Source organism: Macaca thibetana, chromosome 20, assembly GCF_024542745.1.
Source record: "Macaca thibetana thibetana isolate TM-01 chromosome 20, ASM2454274v1, whole genome shotgun sequence".
NCBI classification, from domain to species: domain Eukaryota; kingdom Metazoa; phylum Chordata; class Mammalia; order Primates; family Cercopithecidae; genus Macaca; species Macaca thibetana.
The window spans coordinates 19,221,655-19,239,784 of NC_065597.1; the positions used below are offsets into that span (position 1 = coordinate 19,221,655).

General features: G+C 35.5%; 2 protein-coding genes across 2 annotated transcripts in view; one reads left to right on the forward strand and one right to left on the reverse strand.

The window, feature by feature from the left end:
• Positions 1 to 14,814, reverse strand: part of LOC126943763 (60S ribosomal protein L18-like) — a 42,890-nt gene extending 28,076 nt beyond the window's left edge. Inside the window, exon 1 of the transcript XR_007721842.1 lies at positions 14,583 to 14,814. The gene's annotated coding sequence lies outside the window, so the exon portion shown is untranslated. The remainder of the gene's footprint in view (positions 1 to 14,582) is intronic.
• Positions 1 to 18,130, forward strand: part of CNTNAP4 (contactin associated protein family member 4) — a 990,511-nt gene that overhangs the window by 695,062 nt on the left and 277,319 nt on the right. The window contains exon 2 of the mRNA XM_050772661.1: positions 14,741 to 15,295. Coding sequence (XP_050628618.1) covers positions 15,211 to 15,295 — 85 coding nt within the window. The 5' untranslated portion in view covers positions 14,741 to 15,210. The remainder of the gene's footprint in view (positions 1 to 14,740; positions 15,296 to 18,130) is intronic.

Here is an 18,130-nt window from a genome sequence, read left to right on the forward strand (position 1 = left end):
GCCCGAGGCCAAAATTGTTTCTGCTTCATTATTCTGAGAAATGGAAACATTCCATGAGGCAGTCTGAAGTTCTAAAACATAAATACTGGTAGATATATAAAATTTTCAGAGTCCTCATCTACTGAATTCTTTGTTTTGTATAGTAAGTGTGTTCCCTTAAGCTTAAATCAGTTCACTATAAAGACATCACAAATCTAAGCATGATATTTTCTAACACTATTCATTCCTACTGGGATAAGCTTTTTCTATCAGGGAGGTGAAATTCTGAATGCTGCAGTCACCGGGTTTCATGGAAACAAAACTATACAGGAGGCAAACCCATCTTTGACACCTTAATTATCCCTTTCTTCATAGTCCCATTCCCCCTCACCACACTCTACACTTTCTGCTTTTTTTAAATGTTCTTTTCTGTTCAACCCTCTTACATCAGATAATCTTTGCACTGCGATAAATCATGGCTGGTTCCTAGGAAAATGGCTGAAAATCTTGAGGTTCAGATATGGGTGATCTAATCTCCCCTTTTTAGTATTTTTGAATGTTAAGCATATTGTTATCTCTGTTTAAGGGGTTAAGTGTTTTGTCTTATGCTAAATGTATTTAAAACCTTTTGGTGAAATCAATGATTTATTTTCTCACTCCTGAAATGTCACTCCAATTTTACACATGCATTCTTTTTATGTGTTGAGTTAAACCTTGATTTAGTGTCAGACTTATTTTTCTATACCAAAGAAGGTACCTAAACCAAGAATAATCGTATATATATGATTTTTTATATATAAAATTTTTTTATATATAAAGAAACATACTTGCCAGTGAATATTGGTGTTATGATGCCTCGTGATATTAAATTAGAGATGAGAGCATTCATATAGTACTTATTTTACAGAAATATTAAAGCAAATTGTTTTTAAAAAGAAAAATTATTTTGTAATATTTTAGAAAAAAATTTAAACTTTATGTTTCCCATTGCTCAGAGATGGTTGACTAACTTTTGTTGGAGGGAAATAATTTAGATAGAATACTCTTCATGTCACACATTTTTCATCCCGTGCATAAGAGAAGTATATAAAACCATCAGTTAAAAAATACTTCCACCCAATATAGAAGAACAGGGATCAGATTTATATTGTAATTGAAATAACCAAAATAAAGAGACAAAAATGTATAAAATAATGACTTTTAAGATACTAGGTTTCAAGTGACAAAGTACAATCATCTCTGAAAGATGAGAAACAACGTGATCTCTCTAATTGCCTTAGCTGACTGCCTGTAGAAAGTTTCCAGGCCATAGTATAGGGAGGGGAAACCTAGATTGAGTCTGATGGGTTCCCTTAGTTGAGGAGATGGATCTGTGAGTTTGGAAGATGAAGGCTGCTGTAATTCACAGGAGAAAGTACAAGAGAGAAGAGAATTGCATAGAGAGAGAAACTTATACATCTGTGGAAGGTTCCTCTTGAGTACTCAGCCAAATACTAATCAGCACATGTGTGTGAAGAAACTATCTGGGACCAGGAACAAACATTAAGAACTATTAGAGGGATGATTGCATCACTGCACTCTAGCCTGAGTGATAGAGCAAGACCCTGTTTCTAGAACAAATGAAAAAACAAACAAATAATTAGAAGGAAGAGGTTTAACTACTTTCATAGGGCTGAGAATAGTGTTTATTTCTATTAGCCAGACAAGAAAAACTCATAATTCATAGGGCATTGGATAGAATACTCAGGAAAGTCTCGTCTCAGTAGCTTTAGGTTAAGAACTACTTCATACTCACCTAAAAAAATTATAAAAGCAAGACTTAAGTTAATCAAATTATTTTTAAGTAACTTAGCTGCAGCCTAGAATAAAACTCAAGAATATTTGTAGGGATGCAAAAATCTAGCAACCAATAATGTAAATTTCACACAACATCTGGCATCCAATTATAGATTGCCAGACATGCAAAAAAGCAAGAAATACAACCCATAATAAGAAAAATAATCAATAATAATCTAATATTGTTATTATAATCTAACAAACATGTAGAATGAGCAAATAAGGATGTTAAGAGACTTAATTATTTTCTATATGCTCAAAAAGTAGTACCATGGAAGAAATAAAAAGGATGTGAGTTGCAGAACTAAAAGTAACATACCTGATATAAAAAATTCTCTGAATGTAATAGCATATTAAATATGGCAGACTAAGAGATCACTGAGCTTGTGTGTAATATATATATACATATTTTTATAGTATACATATACACACACATATATACATATATGTGTATAATTTGTTTGGGTAAGCAAAAATTCCAAAGTTTCTTTAACAATGTTAAAGAAAGTAAAGTTGCCATTCAACATAAGAAACATAAATATCTTTTATTATTACTATATTTTTGAAGAGGACATCCAGTGTTGGCTATAATTTTTTATCTTATTTGCTAAGTAAATCTTTATAATGGAAGGGTTGTATCAGGTGAGATGTTAGTAGAAAAAGTGTGCTGCTAGAATTTTGGGTGTTCATAAAATTGCAAAGCTTAGTATATGTGTTATTATCAAAGTCATCACTTGCACTACCTGTAATATACAGATTAAAAGAGAAAACAAAACAGTAGTGCTTAGGGACACATAAAAATTGCTAATAAAATGCATTTATGCTGTTGAAAGCCAAGTCTCTTAACTAAATGTGCAACATAAAATAAAGTAAATATCATTAATAATATATTAATGCTTAAAAGTTCAAATCCAACAATGACTATTTTTGTATATTTACTGGTAATATCATAGGAAGCATTGTTTATATTATTCAGAATATGTTTGAAACAGGGTTTTGGCAAAATTTTTATCACTTCTATGCTTTAGTTTAAAAAACATCAATTTTGAGGAATGACATCAGCAAAATGGCAGAATAGGAAGACTCAGATTTTCCTGCTCCCCCAGAGATATCAGTTTAACAACAGTATATATCCAATTGCCTTTTTGCAAAATAAAAAAACCAGGTAGGAGATTTATGCACCTCAGGCAAGCACAATGCCAACTGAATGGAATCCTCATAGGAAATTTATGATACTTCCCAAAGCCCTTCTCCTAGTACAGCGCGGTGCAATTAGGAGAACATTTCCAACTTCTGTCTGGGAAGATAAATAGGAGAGGAAAAATATGTTAGAGTAAAAAATGTGTTAGCTATCTTGAATTTTTATAGGGCTTCCTGAGGAACTGGTTTCTATCTTTTCTAAGTACTGACAGGAGTAGGGAACCTGGTTGGGGCGGCTGAGAACAAAAGCAATTAACATGGCTTGGTGTAGTACCAGTCTGCAGTACCACAGAAAGTCACCAGGGGCGCTTCTGAGTAGGAATTGGCAAACCTCTTTAATTAGATTACACACAAACCCACAGATGACATAGCCTCAGAAAAGTCTTGAGAGGTCTCCAGAAGCTATAGCCCATCTGGTTGTTGAAAGTCTTCCCTGCACAAAACTGGATCACAAAGACTGAGAGAGTTAGCTGATTTTCAAATGCCTAAGTCCCAACGGAAGATAAGGAGGCATATAAAGAAACAATAGAAATAAGGCCCAGTCAAAGAAACATACTAATTCTCCAGAAATTGCCCCTAAGGAAACAGAGATATATGGATTACTAGTGAAAGATTTCAAAATAATCTTCAAAAAGATGCTCAATGAATTAAAAGAGAGTATAAACAATAAAATAAGGAAAACAAGGCATAAACCAAATAAGAATAAAGAGGGAAACTGTGAAGAAATGGACAGAGATTCTGGAGCTGAAGAACATGACAACTGAGTTGAAAAATTCACTAGAGAGACTCAACAGCGGACTTGCCCAGATGAAAAAAGAATCAGTGAACTCAAAAATAGAAAATTCAAAATTATTGAAGCAGAAGACCAAAAAGAAAAAAAAATAAAGAAAAGGACAGACTAAGGGACTTATGAGACACCATCAAGTGAAACAACAAAAGCATTTATTAAATCTGAGAAGAAGAAAGACAGAAAGAGACAGAGAGCTTTCTTGAAGAAATATTGACCAAAAACTTCCCAAACCTGAAATGAGAAATGGACACACAAATTTAAAATCTGAAAGTGCTCTGACTAGGATAACTCTAAAGAGATATTACCAAAACACATCATAATCAAACCATCAAAAGTCACAAAGAGAATTTTGAAGGCAGCAGGAGAAAAGTGACTCACCATATACAAGGGACCTTCTATTAGATTATCAGCAGATTTGTCACAGAAACTTTGCAGGCCAGAAGGAAGTGGGATGATATATTCAAAGTTCTGGAAGAAAAACTACCAACTAAGAAACTATATCCAGCAAAACTGTATTTCAGAACTAAAGAATAAATGAAGACTTCTCCAGATAAAAATGGAAGGAGTTAATTACAACTAGAGCTACCTTACAAGAAAAACTAAAGGTAGTCTTTCAAGTTGAAGTGAAAGAATAATAGCAACAGGAAACCACATGAAAATATAAAACTCCCTGGTAAGGGTAAATATATAGAAAAATATAGAATCCTATAGTATTATAATGCAGATACACAAATAATTTTTAATGTGTTGTAGAATTTAAAAAACAAAAGCATGAGTAATAGTTATATCTTCATATTAATAGACACACAATATAAAAAGCTAATTTGTACAGGAATAACAGATATGTAAAAGAGTAGTTTTTATATGTAATTAAGTTGCAATCAGTTTAAAATATATTGTTACAATTTTAAAATGTTTTATGTCATTACAATTGTAACCACAAATAAAATATCTATAAAATATACACAGAGAAACAAGAAGCATATAAAAACATGTCATTATAAAAATTAATGAAACACAGAAAAAGGCTGCAAGAGAGAAAAGGAGAGACAAAAAAGTTATATTATATACTGAAAACAACAGGATAAAAATAGTAAATCCTTTCCTGACAATAATTACTTTAAATGTAAATAAATTAAGCTCCCAAATTTGAAGACATAGATTGGATAAATTGATACCAAACAAGATTAAACCATATGCTGTCTACAAGAAACTCACTTTAAATCTAAGGATGCACGTAGGTTGAAAGTGAAAGGATAGAAAATAGTATTCCATGCGTAAAAACCTAAAGAGAACAGGGGTGGCTATACTTAACTTGGGCAAAGTAAACTGTATGATAAAAACTGTCTCAAGAGACGGAGTACATTACGTAATTATAAAAAACCAAATTCACCAGAAAGATAGAACACTTACAAATATGCAAGCAGTTAACATTAGAGCTCCCAAATACATGAAGCAAACATTGATAGAAATAAAGGGAAAAACAGAAAGGAAATTAATAGTAGTAGGAGGTTTCAATACTCTACTTTCAGGTATGGATAAAACAACGAAATAAAAGCACAATTAAAAAATAGAGGGAATGCAAGTTAGTACAGCCATTAATTGAAAATGTATGAAGTTTCTTAAAAAGTTAAAAATATAATTTGTATCTAGCAATCCCACTATTGGATATACATCTAAAAGAAAAAAAAAATAAATTACTATGTCAAAGTGATATCTGCGTGCTCATATTTACTGCAGCGTTATTCAGAATAGTGAGGATATAAAATCAACATAAGTGCCCATCAACAGATGAGTAGATAAAGAAAATATGGTGTATGTGTACACATTAGAATACTATTCAGCCTTAAAAAAGAAGGCAATCCTGTCATTTCTAACAGCATGGATGAACCTGAAGGGCATGATGTTAAGTGAAATAAGCCAGGCACCAAAAGATAAATACTGCATGATCTCACTCCTATATGGAATCTAAAAAAGTTGATCTCATAGAAATAGAGAGTTAAATGGTGCTCACCAGAAGATGGGGAAGCAGTGGGGAAGAGGGTTGGGAAGATGTTGGTCAAAGGTTACAAAATTTCAATTAGATAAGAAGAGTAAGTTCAAGATATGTATAATATACATTATGAGGACTGTAGCTAACAACAATGTAGTATATTCTTGAACAGTGCAAAGAAAGTAGATTTTAAGGGTCCTCACCACAAAAATGACAACTATATGAAGTAAAGCATGCTATCGTGTCCCCCAAAGTTCATATGTTGGAAGCTTACTCTTCAATGCAACAGTGTTGGAAAGTAGGGCCTATTAACATGTGTTTAAGTCAAGAGGACTCTGCCTTTGTGAATGAGTTAATATTTTTTATCATGAAAGTGGTTATCATGAGAGTGGGCTTGTTATAAAAGTGAGTTTGGCCTTCTCTGGCTGTCTTGGTCTTCCTGTTTCTGCCATGGGATGACGCAGCAAGAAGGCCCTCACCAGAGTCCAGTACCATGCTCTTGGACTTTCTAGCCTCCAGAACTGTGAGCCAGGTAAATTCCTGTTCCCTATAAATTACCCAGTCTTAGGTATTCTGTCACAGCAGCAAAAAGTGGGCTAAGATAATATATATACATGTTAATGAGTTTGATCTAGCCATTCCACAATGTATATATATCTAAAAACACTGTGTTGTACATAATATATATGTTGTACATAAATATATATGTATATAATTTTATCTGTCAAGTAAAAAAAAACACCGGAGGACTTGAGTAACAGTATATACCAATTAGACCTAATAGACATATACAGAACACTCCACCCAATAGCAGTGGAATACATGTTTTTCTCAACTGCACATGGAACATTCTCCAAGACAGACCACATGTTAGGCCACAAAACAAGTCTTAACAAATTTAAGGAAACGGAAATCATACAAAGTAAGTTTCTGACCACAATGCAATGAAACTAGAAGTCAATAACAGGAAGAAAACAAAATCCACAAATATGTAAAAATTAAACGACCCACTTTTAAACAACCAATGGGTTAAAGCAGAAATCACAAGGGAATTTGGAAAATGTCTAGAGACAAATGAAAATGAAAACACAACATACCAAAACTTGTGGGATGCAGTGAAATAAGTACTAAGAAAGTTTATAATGGCAAACACTTACACTTAAAAGAGGAAAAATTATATGAAACCACTAAAAGAAAACATTGGAGAGACACTCCAGGACATTGATCTGGGCAAAGATTTCTTGAGTAATATCCCTTAAGCACTGGCTACCAAAGCCAAAATGGACAAACGGGATCATATCACGTTAAAAAAACTTCTGCATGGCAAAGGAAACACCTAAAAAGTTAGGAGACAACCCACAGAATAGGAGAAAATATTTGCAAAGTATCCATCTGATAGGGGATTAATAAACAGAATATATAAGGAGCTTAAACCACTCCATAGGATAAATCTAATAATCTAATTAAACATGGGCAAAATATCTGAATAGACATTTCTCAAAAGAAGACAAACAAATGGCAAACAGGTTTATGAAAAGGTGCTCAACATCACTGATCGTCAGAGCAATGCAAATCAAAACTGCAATGAAATATCATTTCACCCCAGTTAACATGGCTTTTATCCAAAAGATAGGTAATAACAAAACTGGCAAGAATATGGAGAAGGGGGAACCCTCATATGCTGTTGTTAGGAATGTAAATTAGTACAGTCATTATGGATAATAATATAGAGGTTTCTAAACTAAAAATACAACTACCATATGATCCAGCAATCCCATTGCTAGGTGTATACCCCAAAGAAAGAAAATCAATGTATCAAAGAGATATCTGTTTATTGCAGTACTATTCACAATAGCCAAGATTTGGAGTTAATCCAAGTGTCCATTAATGGATGAATAGATAAAGAAAACTTGGTACATATACACAATGGAGTACTATTCAGCTATCAAAAGGAACAAGATCCTGTCTTTTGCAACAACATAATGAAACTGGAGGTCATTCTCATAAGTGAAATAAGCCAGACACAGAACGACACTCTTAACATGTCCTCACTGATTTGTGGGAGCTAAAAATTAAAACAATTGAACACATGGAGATACAAAATAGAATGATGATAACCAGAGACTCAGAAGGCTGGGGGAGGGGAGGGGGAAGTGGGGATGGTTAATGGGTACAAAAATACAGTTATAAAGAATGAATAAATTCTAGTATTTGATAGCACAACAGAGTCACTAAGGTAAAATATTTTATTGTACATGTAAAAATAACTAAAAGAGTATAATTGGATTTTTTGTAACACAAAGAAAGGATAAATGCTTGAGATGATGCATACCCCATTTACCCTGATGTGATTATTACACATTGTATATCTGTATCAATGTATCTCAGGTATGTCATAAATATATACACCTAAATATACCCATAAAAATTAAAAAAGGAAAAATCTGAAATAAACAGCTTTACACCTGAAGGAACTAGAAAAAGAAGAACAAACTAAACCAAAAGTTAGCAGAAGGAAGAAAATTATAAAAATTAGAAAAAAGAAAAATGAAATTGTGAATAAAAGAATGGAAATAAATCAATAAAACCGAGCTGACTTCATCAAAATTGACAAACCCTTACCTAGACTAACAATGAAGAAAGAGAAGACTCAAAAAACTAAAATTAGAAATGAAAGAAGAGGTATTACAGTTCAAGTGAGAAGGAAAAGGTTTTGTGAGAACTACTTGAGCAATTACGTGCCAACAAATTAGAAAACCAAGAAGAAATGGGTAAATTTTTCTAAACATACTACCTGTCAAGACTGAATCATGAAGAAACAAATTACATGAACAGACCTTTACCTAGTTAAGGAGATTGAAGCAGTAAGCAAACACCTCCCAACCTAGAAAAGCCCAGGACCAGTCTTCCTCAAGCTCTTCCAAAGAATTTGAAGAAAACTTCCAAATTCATTTTATGGGGCCAGCATTATCCTAATATCCAAACCAGACAAAGACACAACAAAAAAACTATGGACTAATATCTCTGATGAATACTAATGCAAAAATCCTCAGCAGAGTACTAGGAAACTGAATAGCACATTAAAAGATTATACACCATAACCAAGTGGGATTTATGCCTGGAATGAAAGGATGTTTCAAAATATGAAAATGAATTACTATAGTACATCATAGTAACAGAATGAAGGGAAAAAAACCATGTAATTATCTCAACTGATGCAGAAAAACTACTTGACAAAATTCAATACCCTCTCATGATAAATATACTCAACTAACTAGAAATAGAAGGAAACTACCTCAACATAATAAAATCCATATACAAAAAGTTCACAGCTAACATCATAATCGATGGAAGAAAGGCTGAAAGTTTTTCTTCTAAGATAACAAACACGACAAAGAGGTGTACTTTCACCACTACTATTCACCATAGTACTGGAAGTCCTAGCCAGAGGGATTAGACAAGAAAAAGAAATAAAATGCACCCAAATTAAATGATTTTAACAAAGTTGCAGAATATAAAATCAACACACAAAATAAGCAACGTTTTTATACATTAACAATAACCAGTTCAAAAAAGAAATTAAGATGTTACTATAACATCAAAGAGGATAAAATAACTAGCAATAAAATTAATCAAGGAAGTGTGAGTTATACACTAAAAAACCATCAAACATTGCTAAAAGAAATAAAAGAATACACAAATAAAGAGAAAGACATCCTGTGCTTGTGGATTGGAAACTTAATGTTAGAATATCCATACTACCCAAAGTGATCTACAAATTAAATGCAATTCTTATCAAAATGCAAGTGACTTTTTTTTTTCCAGAAATTAAAAAAACTTGAAATTCATACGGAATCTCAAGGGACTCTGAATAATCAAAACAATCTTGAAAACAAGCAAACTAAATTGGAGGCCTCAATCCTCCTTTCAGAACATATGATGAAGCAGCAATAGTCAAGTTTACTGTGGTAGTGGCATAAAAACAGATATATAAACCAATGGAACAGAATGCAGATCCCAGAAATGAACTCTGGTGTATACTACCAAGTGATCTTCTACAAGGGTGCCAGTCCACACGATGGAGGAAAAGGACAGTCTCTTCAACAAACGATGTAGGAAAAGTGGATAGTCATATGCAAAAGAATGAAGTTTGAGCTTTATCTTACCTCACAGACAAAAATTAACTCAATAAAGACGTAGATATAAGACCTAAAACTATAAAACCACTGGAAGAAAGCATAAACGACGTTGAATTTGGCAGTGATTCATTGGATATGACATCAAAAGCACAGGTAACTAAACAAAAACAGACAAATGGGACTACATCAAACATCTGTCCATAAAAGGAAACAAAAGGTGAAAAATCAACCTGTAAAACAGAAAAAGATATTTGCAAGTTATATATCTTACAAGGGGTTGATATCTAGAATACATAAGAAACTTCTACAATTCAACAATACCAAAAACAAATAACCTGATTTAAAGATGAACAAAGAATTTAATAGACAATTCTCAAAAGAAGACATAAGAATGGACAACAAGCATGTGAAAAGATGCTTAATATCACTGATCAAAATAAATGCGAATCAAAACCTCAATGAGATATCATCTTATATCCATTGGTGTGTCCACTATCAAAATAATAGAAAATGAGTTTGAATAAGGATACAGAGAAATTAAAGCCCTGTACACTGTTGGTAAAAACGTAAAATGATTCAGCTGTTATAAAAAATAGTATAAAGGTTCTTCAAAAATTAAAAATAAATGATTATATGTTCCAGCAGTCCCACTTCTAGATATAGATCTAAAATAACTCAAAGCATTATCTTATAGGAATACTTGCACACTCATGTTCTTTGTAGCATTACTCCCTATAGTCAACAGGTGGAAGAATTCCAAATGTCCACTGACAGATGAATGAATAAAGAAAATACAGTATATACATACAATGGAATACTATGCAGCCTTAAAAAGAGGGAAATCCTGTCACATCCTACAATATGGATGAACGTTGAGGACGCCGTGCTAAGTGAAGTCAGTCACAAAATGACAAATACCGTATAATTCCACTCATATGAAGCATCTCAAGTAGTCAAAATCAGAAACATTAAGTAGAAAGGTGGTTGCCAATGACTGCAGGAGGGGAGGGAAGAGAGGGAATTAATGTTTAATGGGTATAGAGTTTCAGTTCTAGAGATTTGTTGCACAACAAGGTGAATATACTTATGACTACTGATCTAAAAAATGATTATGATGGTAAATTTAATGTTGTTTTTTTAACTACAATAAAAAATGAAGGTAAAAGCACAATGTTTAAAAAGTATCCATTTCATTTTGAAGATATAAAGACAAATCAAACAATGTAAAAGAAATGAAATGATTACCCAGATTTGAAATGAGAAGATCGCTATAGTAGAAATGTAGGGTAAACCAACTGTTAGATGAATAAAGGAAACAAAACAAGGTATGTTAATTTCTTTCTAGTCTTTCAATGTAATGTAGTTCCATTATTGCCTTCTGGGCCTTTTCTAGCCTAAACTATAATTTAGGATCCTCCATGGACCACTGTGGTGGGACATGCAGTTCTCTGGCAAGTTGTAACAAGAAAATAATTCAAAGCCTGATTTTATGAATTTCAACATTGTGATCTGATTTACATTGCTTTTGTCAGGCAGGGTGTGACCTATAGTATGGACATGGGAGACCTTAAACACCAGGGTCTTTTCTTAATTGGTGGAAAATATAACCAAAATGTAGACACAGGGAAAAGTGATTCAAGGAATCTGAATCAGCAGTACAGGTGTGCAAAATTAGGTCTCCACACTTTTCTGATTTTTCCTTCGATTTTCTGATATTAAAAACCATCCTGGTGGGAATAGAGAAATGATGCACAAGTTAGTAGGTCTTGGAGACCAACCCTTTTCTGCCACCAGTGGGTCATATCCCACTGTAAGCTGTAATCCCTCTGCTCATCAGATTTCTTATCTGTGCTGTGTGAATTGTACTAATGTAATGATTACAAAAGGAACATTGATCATGTGCCTCCTACGCACGCTCATTTTACAGGACATTGTCTTAACCACGAGGTTAATACTGTACTCATCCTGGGTGCACAGATGAGGAAATTAAGGCTCAAGGATTATTATGCTGATGCAGCTTGCCCAAAGTCATGCAGCTGGTGGGTGGTGGAACCTGTACAGTTGCTGAACCTGCGTGGCCAAGCTCTGACATTGCCTACTTAGACCAATTCTCTGTAGAGTTCTAATGCAGAGGTCTAAAGCTGAATGAAGTAAGTGAGGGCCCACTAAGCACAAGGCATTCAATAGTTGTCATGCGTTATATCACAATAGCTCTTTGGTCATGGTTCTCCTATTTGATTCTCCTATTTCATTATAAAATAAGCAAACCAAAGGTCAACGTCATTGAGTCATTTAATCAAAACAACAGTGGAAGCTGAATTTGTGTCGAGGCTTCTCTGGTTTTGTTTGTTTGCTTTTTTTGAGACAGAGTCTTGCTCTGTCACCAGGCTGCAGTGCAGTGGTGCGATCTCTGCTGACTACAAGCTCCGCCTCCCACGTTCATGCCATTCTCCCGCCTCAGCCTCCCAAGTAGCTGGGACTACAGGCGCCCGCCAGCACGCCCGGCTAATTTTTTGTACTTTTAGTAGAGATGGGGTTTCACCATGTTAGCCAGGATGGCCTCCATCTGCTGACCTCGTGATCCGCCCGCCTCGGCCTCCGAAAGTGCTGGGATTACAGGCGTGAGCCACCGCGCCCGGCTGAGGCCTCTCTGTTTACCATATCTCAAGCACTCACTGTTTCATTTGTCTATGCAACTCTCTACCCCTCTGCAGCCCGCAGGCAGAAACAGGTTTTGCGGTGACTTGAAATGCTCAGGTCTTCTACTGAGTGCTAGCCCCCAGTTCCTTCTATTACTGTAGCCATTGATATGGAAAAATCCGCCAGTATTGGTCACTATAATAATTCATACGTTGCCCCAAAGAAGTTACTATTGTTATAAAATGTTTATTTTTCATTTTTGATATGTGTACTTATCCATTTAAAATGCATTCTCTAATTTGGTTTATGAGAACAATTAAATATAACATTTTAACAAGGAGACAACCTTTTTCTTCTGGAGAGCCCAAAACTGTACCATAGACATAATGATATTTTCTTCAAAGGACTGATATAATTATTCAATTAGATAACAAATGGCATATAGTATGTGTTCAATAAAATTTAATCCCCTTCAATAATTAGTTAACATAAACTGTCAATTTATATCTGCTTTTACTTAGCATATGATTGAAAAAATCAGGAATGCAAGTCTGGGAACACAGAATAAACACTCAAGCCGTGACCTTTCTTTATTTTATTGTATTATTTATTTATTTATTTATTTATTTATTTTTAAGACAGAGTCTCGCTCTGTTGTCCAGGCTGGAGTGCAGTGGCGTAATCTTGGTTCACTGCAACCTGTGCCTCCTGGGTTCAGGCAAATTCTCCTGCCTCAGCCTCCCAACTAGTTGGGATTACAGGTGCCTGCCACCACACCCTGCTACTTTTTGTATTTTTAGTAGAGATGGGGTCTCACCATGTTGGTCAAGCTGGTCTTGAACTCCTGACCTCAAGTGATCCGCCCACCTTGGCCTCCCAAAGTGTTTGCTGTGTTTGCCTAGGATCTAAGGTTTTTGCTGCCACTGACAAGGGTCAGGAAGGAGGTATACTTTGATTTAGGGGCAGTAAGTCCTAGGGTGAGAGCAGTAAAACTGGAGTCAGAAAAGCCAAGTCCAGTCCTCAGCATTTATTTACTAACTCTATGACCTCTTTGAATCATTTAAATTTCCTGTTCTTGCTTTCTCTTGTAAAACAGGAAAAGAAAAAAGATGCATTCTGCTTTGTTTGCAGGCATGAACTAAACAAGTATGTTTAGTTTTTACGGGTATTTCTGTCATTTTCCCACACTTTCATTAGTCCACAAGAAAGTTAAAGGCTTATGTTTCTTCCAATTTGTGATTACCAAGAGGCGCTTGAGAACTCCAGGATTTCCATTTCTATAAAATCTAGCACATTATCAGTAAAACATCTTGACATTTATTTTAAATAGATTATTTATCTGCTACGAACCATGTGACATGCTTCTTGTTATGTGATAATAACTCCATTATTTAGACAATTTAAAATTCCATTCAAGCAATAGTTGTATCCATGGACCAGCCATTCAAAGAGTAATTTTTCTTTAGTCATTGATCTTCCAAATTCGACTTTACTCCTCTCTCCTTTAAGCCACTTGAATTACATCGTGACATTGTTCAGTGTTGGCGTGAATGTGTATGCGTGTGTGTATGTGGTAGTGGTGGGGGTGCCTTTCTTCAGTGGTCCATCATTTCCTACTTTGGGCCTTTTTGGAAATGTTATTAAAAATTTTGATTATAGAATGGTACTGCATATTCACAGCATGATGCATTCATCAAAATAAATCTAGCCAAAGCATTTCATTTGTGGATTTGTACACCTGAAGCATTAAAATAAGAAATGTTAATTTCTTGCAGACTACTACCAGGTGATTTTAAATATCTGCTAAGCAGGAATGTCTGTTCCCATGTGGGGAATTTCCATAATAAAATCCTGGCACCCTCGCTGAAGAGTACAGTTTTATAGAAACAGAGAAAAACAACAGCAAGTATTTTCCCCGAGGACAGTTTTAGCTACAGTTTCCCAATGCTGCTTAGTTATTTCTGTCTTATTTTATGCTTTTGTTTGAAACATAATGCAATTTTACCTGGATGCACTCCCGGATAATCAGGAATAGCTCAGTATGTTGTCTGGCTCTGCCAAATGCAAGACCTCCAGAAAATCAGAAGGCTCCACCGCCTTGTCCCTTCCCCCACCCACACCTCCAGCTGGGAGAAAAGGGTTAAGGATTATTGGAAAATAGAGGAGAAGGGAGGGAGCCCCAAGGAGGCCCACGAGCGGGAGGCCGCGCCTCTGGGTGCAGCGGAGCTCCGAGCGCTGTTGTGTGTTTGGAAGGAAGGATGCTGCTGCCAATTTCGGGGACCGCTGCTGCGAGGAGTGGGCGTGGCCTCGGCGGTGTGGCTGCTTGTTAGGAAAGATGCTGAGTGCTTTTCAGTGAGGAGTCAGGGCTGTGTGTGTGTGAGAGAGAGAGAGAGAGAGAGAAAAGAGAGAGAGAGAGAGAAAAGAGAGAGAGAGACGGGGAGAGAGAGAGGGAAAGAGACGAGAGGGAGGAGGGAAGGAGAAAAGACAGAGGGAGGTGAGGAGGAAGGGAGGGGGAGAGACAGAGACCTAGAGGGGCTGAAGACCCAGACGGAGCTGGGAGAGCTACTGAGAACAGGACTGGAGCGCTCCGAGAGCCTCTCAAGATCTTTTGGGGGAGCCCAATAAATGTGAACATGGGATCTGTCACGGGAGCTGTCCTCAAGACGCTACTTCTGTTATCTACTCAAAATTGGAACAGAGTCGAAGCTGGGAATTCCTGTAAGTATACAGCAAATGATTTAAAACTTGCAGGGGGGCTCTCTGCAAAACTTTGATTCTGTTGTTTTGATGATGATGATTTGCAGCTGGGATTGCTGCACAGCGTATTGCTGTAAACGAAGCATCACTTAAAAATCTTGCCAATGTGACCGGTTAACACTTGTCTCTCCTCTTGCTCTGGTCAAAATAGGCAAAGTGTCATTTCTCTTTTTGTCTACTCGCAGAATCTTACCCTCTGGTCTTTGAATATTCATTGAGAATGCCCAAGTTCTAGTAAAACATGAAATTATCATCTTATCTGGGGAATAGCCTGTGAATGTCTTCATTTCTTCCTTTTTAAAGAACTACCGAATGTTATTGGAATTATCTCTAACAGGAAAACTACCGGCAGACCTTACGTTATGCTGCATTGGCTTAGATTTCTGAAGTTTGCAATTGGGCAGACCAGTAGCTGGCTGCATCTTTAAAATGATGCAGGCTAATAACTGAAATGTACTGCAGACTTCAGGAGCACCAGCACTGGCAGAGGCGAATCTCAATATTAAGAGCCGTGCCCTCGCTGCTAAGAGAATGAGACTCAGTGCTCTCCTCAAAGAGGAGCCTCTTCCTACATTTTGCTTAAAGGAAAACCAGTCAGGTGATCTTTCAAAAGTAGGATTCCTTTGTGGTTGAATGCTTAACTCCATACATTTGTAATGGAATGTTCTGATGAAATAGAACCTATTTAGGGAAGATTGAAACCTTATTTATAATTTAGATATCATCCAGAATAATTTGGCAGACTGCCTCCATCCACTCTTTATTAGAGATGGAAAAAGTTTTAAAAGTTATCTTTGGCTTAAATTCTCTAAATGGTAGAATTTTCCCCTCCTGATTAATGACAAACAAGCTTGGCAAATGCAACTTTTTATTTTTTCTTGGATTTTAAAGGAAAAGCTCATTTGCTTTTCAAGAAATGGTTATGAGGCCTGTCCAGGAATTTATGTTGCTGCTGTATCATCAGGCTTAGATTTGGGGAAAAGAAGCAGTAATCAGGCATTTCTATGGCACATCGCTTGACTACACTAAAGAGTTCTGATGTGGGGAAAACATTACAAACTCATGGGCACAAGTCAAATGTCCACTCAGAGTGCCTGGCTCCTGTGATTTCGTGTTTCAGTTCAGAATGAGCTCATTTAATATCACAGAGTATCCATCACTCTGAAGGAAGGAAATTCACTCCAGGTTCTGCACATCAGATTCAACTTTAGTTTGAATGTTGAGATAATCTCATAAATCAATAAAATGTGTATAATTTCACCTAGTCAAAACCTTGGAATCTTATAATGGTAGCATTTGACAAACGTTGCAACGTATAAGCAAACACCACCACCCACACACAAATGGAAGTTCTGTAGAAAAGGCATAAGTAATTCATCTTCTAGCCACTAAAGTTCAACCAAAAAGAAAAGCACTAGAGGTCACTCTTACAATGTAAAGCACATCACCCCAAGCATCCTTCCCTCAAGAAAAGCAGAGCTTAAATCTGGCCTGTACTCAGTTCAGTCTTTCCACTAGACTATCTGTAGCTGGGTTTAAAATATATTAATCTAATTGATCGGGCTGTTGTTTATGTTTGTTTGTTTTCTTGAAGCTCAGTAAAAAGTGTAGGATGTACATCAACATTAAATAGCTTTCTTTTGCAATGTATCTCCTTAGAAAAGAAAAGGTGCTGAAAAAGATCTGAGGAGAGTGTAATATTTATGTGTGCTTGGCTCTGGTTGGATCCCTCACTGATACTTAAAATTTCAGTGCTGGCTCTATATTCTTTCAGCCTTGATTTGTTCAGGAAGTAATCTAATGCTCTTTTAAACATCTGATGAGCTTGCAAAACCTACACGATTTTTCATTATAAAAAACTTTAAAGTTGACTTTAAATGGTAACCAAAGTGCTTGGTTACCATACATGTGGAGTTGACTGTTCTTCAAGTGTCAAAAATAAAATGCAATGACCTTACATAATTAAAGTTGCATTTAGTAATTTATTGTGAATATTTTGACAATATGATTTGCAGCAGTATGTGTAAAAGAAAATATTTCGTTTCTCAATTTCTATTTCATTTTTCAATATTTAAGAAGTATTTTCTTTTTGGAAGAAGTAAGGTCTACTTGTACCAAGCCCTGGTGGAAAGTACTTCCTATGTTTCATCCTTTTTGGAAGAACAAGTACCTATATGTTTCCCAGCAAGATTGGAATTTAGTGTAAGGACAAGCAACTATCAACCAGCATATGCATTTCTAAGGTATTATAATGACTGCAATAATTCTTCTGGACAAGACTTTATATTAAGAAAAAGTGAATCTAGTCTTGAATACCAGTAGTAGAATCAGAAAGAATTGAATATAAATAAATAAAATTAAAGGTGTGTCTCAAGTGACTAGAAAGACCTTTTTCCCCTTTATTTACAGCTGATGAGCCAGGAACAAATCTGCCATCTACAGAGTCAGCCCAAGGTTGCCAGTTTGAAAGCTTTCATGGGACAGAACTCTGCAAAACCAGTACAGCTCAGGGATTAGGTGCACCTTAATTTGAATGTTAATTGATCCAATTAAGCAGCAGGGAAACTTTACATTAGAAGGATTCTGTTCAAAGACAAACATATATGTTCACATATATGCATATGTGCTCATTTGTATATAGGTATTGTGTATGTAAATATCTGTAAACTACTAGACTGGTGTGCTTGCATATTTTCAGTGGCCCTGTTAAGTGCTTATCTGTCTAAAGATGAAATATGTTCAATGAACCACATTCTCTGCCCACTAGTATCCTGTCTGACATTTCAAAAGCAGCGG